At 37.2% G+C, this 11,421-nt stretch overlaps 1 protein-coding gene across 1 annotated transcript; it reads right to left on the bottom strand.

The window, feature by feature from the left end:
• Positions 1-6,589: 6,589 nt before the first annotated feature.
• On the bottom strand, positions 6,590-10,470 carry LOC146451999 (pituitary homeobox 2-like). Its single transcript, XM_085098226.1, has 2 exons — positions 10,080-10,470; positions 6,590-7,243 (listed from the first exon to the last, which is right to left on the bottom strand). Exons 1-2 carry the CDS (start codon positions 10,408-10,410, stop codon positions 6,942-6,944), a joined length of 633 nt encoding a protein of 210 aa, XP_084954352.1. The 5' UTR covers positions 10,411-10,470; the 3' UTR covers positions 6,590-6,941.
• Between the last annotated feature and the right edge of the window lie 951 nt (positions 10,471-11,421).

Raw genomic sequence — 11,421 nt, 5'->3', positions numbered from 1 at the left:
TGAAACTGGTCTCGTTCGCCGTTGCACACAAGTTTCGGCTAAAAGTTTCAACGTGTAACGGCGGCTTTATTTACTGAGAAACTAAAAGCAGCGAGGGGCAAGTATAGGATAAACATGGTCACGTGGTCATTTCTGCCGTTTCCCGTTTTCCGTAAACGTAATTCTAGATCTCTGTTGTTACTCTGTTTGTGAGTTATTTTGTGTATTCTTAGTTAATTATCCCTTCTTATCCCTTTGTTATAAGGTTACGATCTTACTTAATTATGCACGTTTTTCACAGATGTTGTGAATTCAAACAGTTTTTCAATTTTCTTTTTCAATGATGGTTAACGACTAAAATCTGTTGTTGTCTCCACATATCATTCATGTAAGATGTCGCGGAGTGTCCGGGATAAATTCAAGGCGTGTTATCACTCTGGTCTTCCTCTCACGTATTGATGATATTTAGCTGGATGAGATAATGAAAAGCCAATTAGAAATTAATGAGTTAATCAGGTTAATTCCACGCACTTATAAGGTCGATCTTCTGGCACGCAAAGAGAAGACAACGGCTAGCCTAAAACGCCCTTAAACACGGACACAGAATAATTTAACATGACACAAAGGGTAGAAAACAAGATGGTACTTGAATGACAACCTATTTTCATAAGTACGAAAATATTCTTTGCAGTTAACCTTCTTGATTTAAGTGGTATAAACAGACAGCGCGTTGCACGAGCGCGATCACATATCTCGAGCGGAAACGCCAGTAGTGTTGAGGCTCATATCCTCATATCTCACCTCTGAGTGGTTTCTACATGTATCTGGAATCCATCTGGGTCTTCTTGCCCTGTTTCTTGTCTGTGATAACCTTATTTCCGCCTTAGTACCTTGTTACTGTTCAATAGGTTTCTCATGTGAAATCCAGCCATTTCCAGGCCTCTCGCATATTTGCGTGCACGTGCATTGCTGTTGTCGTTGTCGCGTGCAGGTTGTTGTTGGCGGGAAATATCTTAGGACCCCGGATATTGGAGTGGACGACAGATCAAATCTATGTTTTTTTTAGTACTTTGGACTTTCAAGGCTACCTATACATAGTTGTACGTTCTTTAACGGCCAAGACAAGAAACAACGTGATAAATGAATTTTTTTTTTCGGAAATAGAGCGACTCATTGTCATCTTAGTTTTAATGAATAAAGAAGCATTATTATTTTGATTAAGTCTCGCTGAGGCACACAGGACACAACTACAAATTGCCAGCGCTCTTCTGTCACTAAATGCACAAAGTAAACAACAGTAAAACAAATTAATTAATGTGTGGTTTATTGCCTTGAACTCTGCTTACAACACAAATTTTGATTTAAATTGGCCAGCGTAAAGTTCAAGCGTTAGCCCAAGGGCTCCGAGTAATGCTCGAAACGTCAGCACTCGAATCTCCTTACTGTGGCCATTTTACCTTTAGCTATTAACTCTGTTGATAAACCAAACATTGATTTTCACTCCCCACCCACGCTGTTATCCATCTGCTTAAAACAACCGGTTTCTTTTATCGAACTTGTCTCGTTACTAAACTTTTAATGATGTGAGCAACTATATGCTGAACTGTTTACTTTTGTTTTTCGTCTTTTTAATTTGAAGTATAGTTTTTCTTTTATGGTGTATTAAACAGGAGCATCCTTCGGTTCAATTCGGTGGATATCCTTAGTGGCCTCGGAAATTCGGATTTAGCTTTTCGGAGAGGCAAAATATGTCTTTGGAAAATGAGGAAAAAAGTCTGCAAGCATTTCGTTAGGCCAAGAGAGGCTGGGAAATTCGGAAAATTCCGTAAAACTTTCTGCAACTGAAAATTTTTCAGAAAAATCATCCGAAAAGAAGAAACTGAATTAGCTTACACATCTATGCCTTTAAAAGGGCATAAAATGATCCGGAAACGTACGAAACAACATTTTAATATTTTCCTTAAATGCTCTTGTTGGATGCCCCTAATTAAAGTAATTGGAGTCAAGACACGTCTAGTGGTTGCATATAGTTATGATATTTTAAAACACTTAACTATCGAATAGTTCAATATGGCGGAGGTTCTGCCGCAGGGCCAAACATTTCTAAGTCAAGTGCCTGTTCTTAACCTAAATGGAAAAGTCGGTATGGCTCTTATTACTGAGCTCTTATTGTTACAGCCTCATATCTCAGTTACACTCGAACATTCAGTGGTATTTTTAGTTTAAAATATAACCCTTACCTCGAAAACAGCCAGTACGCACAATCTCCTTAAGAATGCGTTCTTCACAATAATCAAACAGTAAACCAGATATGTCTTGTTCCCTAGCGTCATGTTTTTGAAGCAATGAAAAAAACCGGAGTATTTTAACATTTTTATTTAAAAAATTAGCCTCATTTCTGGAAGATAAGAGGTAGTCTTGAAAATAGACAACCTTGGAAAAGGCGATATTAGAGTTCACCACTTTAAAAACGGATCTATACTTTGCAATCGTCAATTGAGTTATGAAACCTCTCGGAATTTTGTGGGAGAGGAAGGTAGGAGATACTTGAGAGGAAGTGAAAAGTGACGCATTCATGCACTTCGCTCAGCATCTAACAAACACTGAGTTTAGCCAATTCCTTTAAGTGTAACTAGAACAAATTCTACTGCGGTTGTAGAAATTTCAAGACTTCTCTCTCCCCTACTATCATATTAGAAAGCTACAGATATTGCACTGTGGGCTTGAAACCATTTTAAAATGAATGTGAAATGAATGTGAAATGTATGAAATATCGTATCTACGAAGAGAGGATGAAAGATTTAATAGAAGATAAACGATCGCAGTTGTGTTCTCAACTAAAGCAGTTGTGAAAAGAAAGCCGGCTTGGAAAAACTTCAGAAGTTGAAGCCACGATCCCTGCGACACTGCTGCAGTGCTTTATCTGAGCTATCAAGCCAACTCTATGAATTCAATCCCATCCTGTCACCTTTAAGAAGGCGTTATTTGAAAAAGGCGATACTTTCGAATTTGTTCTCGATGGTATTGTTAACAAACAGAAAAGTACACGATAAACGACGAACTTTCATCTGAATAGTCATACTTTTGGATTCATCCATAGCATTCGAAAGTAAAACCGCCATTTAAATTACAAAGTATAACGAACAACGCATTTGATTAATCAGGAAATAAAAACAGTACATCATTTCATGTTTCATCCAGTCACGAAGGGACACAACTGGGGATTCATTACATGAAGGTCCTATTATTGCTCCTCACTCTTTTCTTTTCAGATCAAAATAAATTCGATGATGAATAATACTGCATTTAAAACATCATAAAGTGTATATATGAAAAACGAGTAATTACAAAACAAGCATTAACAACGGAATCTAATAAAGAGTAATCAAACTATTCAGAATGTAGTTTAACCTCGGGAAATCCCGTTTTAAAACCAAATACTTTTAAAAAGAAATAAATTCCAATGACCAATCAAAGTGAACTCTGCATGTTTTGTTTTGTTTTTAAGTTTTTTTTTATTTAAGGAAAAAAATTTGAAATTCCATTTTGCGAATCTGATATCGATAAGTAAACAAATTAAGCGCATGCGTAGTGCAGCCTACCATTTTTAAACTTTCTATTGATCGTTTGCAAGTGACGTCATGGCGGCCATGTTGGTGGACAGGAACAATAAGTTTTTTCTCCTCTGGCAGTTAACTGCCATTTTTATGCAAATTATGTGAGAAAATTTTCTTTGGTTTTGTCCACCAGAATTTTGCCACTATTCCACCTATGAATAATTTATTTCCACTACAAAAAAGCGCTATTTCTGTCATAGGATGAAATAGTTCTTCATTTACTGAAAACTGTTTCAGCGTTTGACTTCGATCATTATCGAAACCTTAGTTACTGTAACCAAAACTAAACAAATACAAGCTTAAAAAGGAATAGTTTGATGGCTTTTTAGTCCTTGAAATATGTGTTTTCGTGGGATGGGGCTACTTAAGTTTCTAAAAAAAAGTCCCAAATAATATCTTTTCCTGGCTTATCAATTTTTATGAAGAACATACTTAAAGCAGACATTACCATTGGTTTTAAGATGAAGCTAATTTTTTTAAAAATAAAGATACTCGGATATTGTCGGAATGTTTGAGCACTGCTGGGATATTAAGCTATAATGACAAGATAATTATCTCGGCTCTTCCATTTCGGTGAAGATCGTGTACGCTAAGAAAAAATGTTATGCCCTGCGGTGAATTTTCCATCATATTGTTGAACAAATAGATGGTGGGCATCTTCGATATCATACAAAGCAGTGTTTATTTATTTTTTCTGAGAACTTAATTGCTTTTATGTGTCATAAGAGTAAGACTCGAACAAGTTGGAATTTTGTCTTGTAAGCCGGTAGAAGAAGGCGTGTACGAAGTATTTATCCTGCTAGAAATAGAAATAACCGTCGCTGTTTTTAATAACAAAACAATTAGTTTTATTGATCTTGAGTGGTTCTATTTCCAGAAATTTCACTTATCAAAATACATTCCTCAAAGTATTGTTTGAGCACACGTGGGTGGAAAAGTCCCAGTTACCTAGGTGATACAGATTGAACTATGGTATGTTACCTAGCGTCAACTCCAATATGCGGTGTCCAAGATATTTTCCCGCCAACTGCAAACCACACGCGACCATAACAACGCACGCAAATCTGCGAGAAGCCTGGAAATGGCTGGGTATGGAAAGAAAGGTTTGTTGAACAATCTGGAGATGTTAAGATGAAAATTACGTTAACACAGACAAGAAACAGGGCAAGAAGACCCAGATGGATTCCAGATACATGTAGAAACCACTCAGAGGTAAGATATAAGGATATGAGCCTCAACACTACTGGCGTTTCCGCTCGAGATATGTGATCGCGCTCGTGCAACTCGCGGTCTGTTTATACCACTTAATCAAGGAGGTTAACTGCAAAGAATTTTTTCCTACTTATGAAATTAAGTTAACTCTCAAGTACCAGCGTATTATTTGCTTTTTGTGCTATTTTAAAATAATTTAAATATCTGTGTTAAAGTAAGTTTTAAGATACAGTGCTTTTCTTCGTCCAAAACAGAGATCGATCCCTCAAGTGCGTGGAATTAGCTCTGATTAATTTTTGAATTTCTGATTGGCTATTGAATATCCCGTTTGGCTACTAAGTGACATCAATGCGTCGAAGCAGGAGTGAAACCAAATCAAACAGCAGTGATATCCTGAGACAAATGACATGGAAGTACTACCTAAGTACTACTTCCTTGGTAAATGTTGAACTGTGGTGATATTGCGGACACTCTGAGACATATACATGAAAGTAATACCTGATACCACTTCCTATGGCGAATGTTGAAAAGTTTGTTGCTTGCCTTTTACTTCTGAAATAAAACATGAATCACTTAATGAGGATTTTCTGAGGATCTGCGTTGTCTCTTTACCATCAAAATTTTTGTCAAGTATCTATTATCCACGTTAAAATCAGCGACCTAGGCATGCGCACAATGCCGGCGCACTTGTAGTCGAGCAGAGATGCGATACTTTTTACGTCTAACCTGGGAGAGGCGCCAATTCACAACTTTGGAGGAAGCAAATTAAAAAAGTGGAAATCCGTTTAAAAGTAATCTGTGGGTGCGTCAGTAGAAACAGGAGTCTATGCAGGACACAGTTAATAATAGGCTTAAATTAATCACCAGGTTCAAACAATGGATGATACCTCAGCGGTGTTTATCGTATGTTATACGGGCCACAACAGTTTGTGTCGGTGGAATATTTGTTCGGGAGGCGTTAAGTGCCTTATAAACTTGGATTTAATTACAATGAAAGAATAGCGCTGCTTAATTCCTTTTCCGACAAGCCAACTCGATTAATTCATTTTGTTTTCGGAGGGAAAAGATGTTGTTTACACTACAGAATTAAGACAAAGCTAGAACCTTCGGCAAGCATTAAACATTACCTCAGGATTTTGAGGAATAATAGTCGACTTCCTGTGGTGTTTCCCAAACATTTTTGCGACTTAAATTTTCAACTAAAGAATCCCAGCAGATCAAGTTGTGTTAGCTTTCACAAATGACCCTTTACATGGCACAAAAATTGCATGGGACAACAGCAAACAACATTATGGGTATGTAGATAATCCAGAGGGTTAGTTTCTAAAGAAGCTGTGGTGCTGCGTCGGTGGGGAGTAGAAACGAATGTTTGGCCACCGTTAAGAGATTCGAGTGCCGCCGGTGTTTCGAGCGTTAGTCCTTCCTCAGAAACCTTAGCACTCAGCGAATCTCTTTACGGTAACCAAATTACTTTATAACACCAAACATCCGCTATAGGTTCGCAGTTTGGTTTAACTTTTGAGATGGTTACCCCAGACGTATTCTGAGTGGAGAGAGATGGTGGGATATTGGATTGAAAAAGTCTGTTTTGATCATACTTTTCACGAAACATAGCTAGTGAGCAAGGTATCTTCGCTGACTTTGAGACATGCGATATGAGGCCCTAGTGAGATTGTGCCACGAAAATGTATATCACTGGAAAGTTTTTCATGAAAGACATTCTCCTATGTCTGACTTTAGAATTTCATTTCTCGTAACAGCGACAAACAGCAGTCTGTAACTAGTTTCTTCAATAAATCTTTATTATTCTATATCATTGTAAAACGTTATTGAAATAAATTATATTACCTTTTAATTTCCAAAATTTCCGTGAATTCTTTTGAAAATAGACATTAAACGACCATATTTTTAACGATGATGATATTTTATAACAACGAAATTCCGGATGCGAAATTATTTTATATACAACTGATATATATACAAGTCTTGACAGTTAGTTTTGATCGGGTGTATATAAATATATGATATTATAAGAAAGAAATTGAGGAGTTTATTTTTCTGTTCTATTTAATATTTATGTTATGAAGAATGTTTCTTTCTGTTTCGTGAATAGCTTTTGTTTCTCCAGGTTATTTATGTCGTTACTGGCGTATCCGGTTCATCCAGTTTGGCGTCTTCGTTTGCTCGATGCCGTCTCTGGTATCTCCGGTTCTGGAACCAGTTTCTGATTTGAAGTTCAGTCATTTCCAGGCCCCTCGCCAACAGCGTGCGCTCGTCGCGTGTCAGGTACTGTTGGCGGGAAAATATTTTCTCGAGATATTGGAGTTGACGTTGTGTGAAATGGCTGCGGTTTCGTCGTTTCTTTTTTGGGACATTTTCGGTGAAGCACTTCACTGTCTTAGATTCTTGAAGGAGGTCTTTGTCGTTAGCACCATCTAAAAAAATAAAAAGGAAACAACTTGATACAAGAGGAAGTTTCTCAACAGGAAAGCACATTGCTTGGCACAGATGTTTTGCGTTGCAATCCGAAGTGAACGCTGCACTTTTAAACAAAACGTGGTGACAATTTCACGCCAAATCAACAATTAAGATGCTGTGAATGATGTATTATTCAGAATGACACAGGCATACTCGGAAAAAGGAAATCCGAGTGCGCCTATTCGGAGCCGAAGCTAAGACCTTCCAATTACTAGTTCGGATGCTCTACACTGAGCTACTCAGGAGACTCGTTGGAGCTAAGGCCATCAAACTAGGTTCATGGGACAAACATCTTGCATACTGCTAGGATTTTTCAAGGTCTATCAATAGTAAACTAGTCACATGTCAGTGAACAGCGCTATAATTTTAGTCCGGTACTGTGTAAAAGTGAATAAAGACGGTTCCAAGATTCAACTCTGACGTCGATTTGAAACACTAGAGAACGACCATTCAAATGAACTCTATTTGGCAATATTTTCCTCTGGTTACGTTTTGTTGTGTTGTATATAAAGGTGGTCCTGGCTTTTTAGTCTAAAGAGAAAACCTCAAAGTGAGACCATTTAAATGAATATTATTTAGCAGAAATCTGATAGAGGGAACGCTTTTTGTGCCGAAGGGCGAGATACTCTGTTATCTAGTTTTCGTTTGGATCGGTTCCTTAGAGGAGAAAAACGCTTAATGCCCTTGTTATCGTGACGTCCAACTTAAACAGGTTCAATACAGAGCACTCATTTTAAATAGTGTAGATCAAGATATCCTCGTTGCGGTTGAATTCCTTATCAATGATAGCAGTTAGCAACACTCATACGAACAGACGAATATCACTGTTGACTCAATGATTTAACAGAGCTAACTCAATATGCTTGTAATATGTACACGCAAAAACCGAATCACATTCCCGACAATCAAAATTTAGCTTTTATTACTTCATTCTAGACAACAATAGCACTTATATGTTGGCAGCGAAAAAAAAAATTCTAAGAAGTAAATTAATTGCTTTTTACAGTAACCCAACAAAGAGGATGCTAACAGACAGAAGAGAAACACGACTTGTTTTTGTTCTTTTATATTTCGTTGTCTGATTGTATAAGTTAAATTTAGACAAAGTCCATTTTTGAGATAATGTGAAATGAAAACTTGATAGTCCGGAAGCTTTTCAATATTAATAAGCTCAACCTTATTTTCAATGTTCACATTTTAGGAAAGCTTTTCTTCACAACAGTTAAATCATACATTTTAACGGAACATAATACAATGAGTTTCTGTGTTGCATACCAAACTCCATTAACACGGTGTTACAAATACCAACGAAAGCTCCTGAACAGTATGTTATTAGCGATTTGATGCTATGATAAGCTAAAACAGCTGAATGTATTCTCAAAAGCCACTATATAGCCAAACAAACACTCAAACCTCTTTTAAACCAAGCGGATATACATAATGAACAAACGGCCACGCTTTAGGCTGCCCGCCAACCGCGGAAAACGCCAAACAAAGACACACCCACTTGGAACAATCACTCAAAACGCAGTTATAAGCTTAGAGCTGTTAATAACTCTTGATTGATTGACTTGGAATTTTGTGGTGGTCTAATAAGCAAGCAATTATGATTCCGGTCCGACTTTGGTCAACAGAAGAGTTACTAAATGTGGCCATTGATATGACAGGTCAATATTAAAATACATTAATACTGGTTTATTGTGCAGTGAGTCACGGTATGGTTAAAGATATTGAGAGACCGACATCCCTTGTCGCCACTGCTGTTAAATCCGTCACACCTCAGCCACCGCATTAAAAACACCCGCTGCACGGAACTAAACTATGCCACAGAGCTGATATCGAATATTGGACAAAAAAATTGATAACGAACAAAAGTATCTTCTGTTTAGAATTGACAAAGATGTAAAATTAAAGACGTTAAACAAAACAATACCATCATGTTGCTGCCTGTCTGAATAAACTAAACGAAGATTCTAAGGAGAAATTTGTCTGTTTCGGGTGAAACACAGAACACCGGCTTTTTTTTACTCTTCTTATATTTGAACTGATAGGTAAGAGAAGAAGAAGCACTCACGAAATGATGTTTTCATGTAAAACGGAAGTGTTTCCCAACCAGTTTTGATCAATTTGATGGTTACTGATAAGTTGCAGTAATACTAACACCTTTTTGCTAACCTTAAGCCTTACGGTTGGTCTTTTGCAACCTTAATATCAGCTTATTAGTCTATGTTTTTAAGGTCAGACCTAACCAAGTGTTGAAATCAAAGCCAAAGATACATGAACCGTGTTTTATCACGCAGTGTCCGAATGAGTTAAAGCAGAAACGTAAACTTCTGGCTAAAGTGAAGGCGTCATTTGCAGACTCGAGCGTAACTTGAAGTTTCATTATGTCGGCCAGTTCGAAACCAGCTTGCTCGAATAAAAAAATGAAAACCAAACGCACGCGGTTTTACGCACGCGGTAGCATTTATGAAAAGGGAACTTTTGATTTTGTTAAAAATCTTATTTATGCAGTCATTACTACTTAGAAAAAAACTCACAATTGGTTGAATATGTTATAAAATAAACAAGCAGGGTGGCGTAATATCAGTGAATTATCCCAAACGTCAGACTCCATTTTTTATCTGACTCCTTACAAGGACAACACCTTTCAAAAATGAAACTCTTTGTGTCATTGGACCACAAGAAAAAACTCTAAAAGGAGTTTGTAGTAAAGTGTAAAAATGTCGGTACCAGTGATCAATTAATTCTTTTTTAATTTTAAAAGTACAGCTGAAAATTTAAAATTCTTACCACAATCGTTCTGAATTGCTTTGTCTTTGCAGCTCTCTTCGTCGGTGTTTTTGGGTTCCGCTGGCAAAAACTGCACCCTGCTTCCATTAACTCGGTGAAATCTTGTTCCAACTCTGTGTGCGGACGTTGGCAGACACTTCATGACAACGTACGGACTGTAATGAACGGCATAATATCTCAAAACAGGCGGCGATGTCGCCCATGGCTCAAAACTCGATTCTCGCGTTTGTAAACTCACAACGTTTTTTTGTCGTCGTTGACGTGAAAAATCATCCCGTAAAATATTTTCGATGGAAAAAGAGAGATTAGTTTTCTGTCCGTGAAAATCCATTAGGAGTTCTGCGCTAGTGACCTTACAATATTCAAACCTCCGCAAAAGTGAAATGGGGCAGGTTAAATACACAACTTTTGTAGTCATAAGAATTTCGGGGTAACCGCCCCCTTTTGCGGACAATCGATTGTTAAGTGTCATTCTATTTTGGGAACACAAAAATATTGTTTGTTCATCGACGGAAACGAATAAGTAAAGCTTGGACGAAGAAATTACTAAACACAGTAAAAAGATGAAGTAACTTTTAATTTCTTGAAAACTAAAAGTGGTAATATTCCAATCACAAGCAAGAAGAAAAGACGGAGATCCTCATTTAGTATGCATTGTTGCGTCTTCGCTAAATTCCGGCCCACGAGGTTCACTTTTGCTTTCGAGAGGGGAAGAATCCATCAATGGAAAACGTTTAAAAATTTGTTTCCAATTTCAAGCAAAACCGAAGCCACGAGTTAAGATGTCAGTGTCGTCTGTGAAAAAAAAAAAAACAATTTAATTTATGTTAAGCTGTATGGAGATAAAATTTCCTAGATGTTACCACCCAGATGGTTAGACGATAAATTAATATTTGGATATGTTAAGGTGATTCAAAACGTAGCGAGGCAGCCAGGAATGTTTGATATCTATGTACACTTTTTTTAGTCTCTAACTGACAATCCGTCGGCTGGTTTAAACCTGCAATTAAGTAATGCTATTAAGGATCAATCGTTAGCAATTGAATGTTTAAAGTGTACTTTATCTGCTTGTGATTACGAAAATACAGGCTTACAATTTCTGGTATTACTAAAATGCAGATTAAGCGAAAAATATTACTTTCGCCTCGTCTGGCGTCGCGCCTCTGTCGTTGTTTATTATCCGAAATGCAAAAAATTTTTAGTCGGAATGAAAATTTTTAAAAAAGGTATGTTTACTTGCCCAGCTAGAAAATTCGACGTAAGAGAGAAGCGGTTAGTTACCAGGTAACATAAAAATTCCAACTGGAACATTCGCGGCGATCCATTACGGAGCAGATGCTAT

This window comes from Pavona decussata, unplaced genomic scaffold, assembly GCF_977016875.1.
Source record: "Pavona decussata unplaced genomic scaffold, jaPavDecu1.1 SCAFFOLD_381, whole genome shotgun sequence".
In the NCBI taxonomy this organism is placed as follows: Eukaryota; Metazoa; Cnidaria; class Anthozoa; order Scleractinia; family Agariciidae; genus Pavona; species Pavona decussata.
The sequence above is the reverse complement of the archived record's forward strand: the minus strand, read 5'-3'. Positions and strand labels throughout refer to the sequence as shown.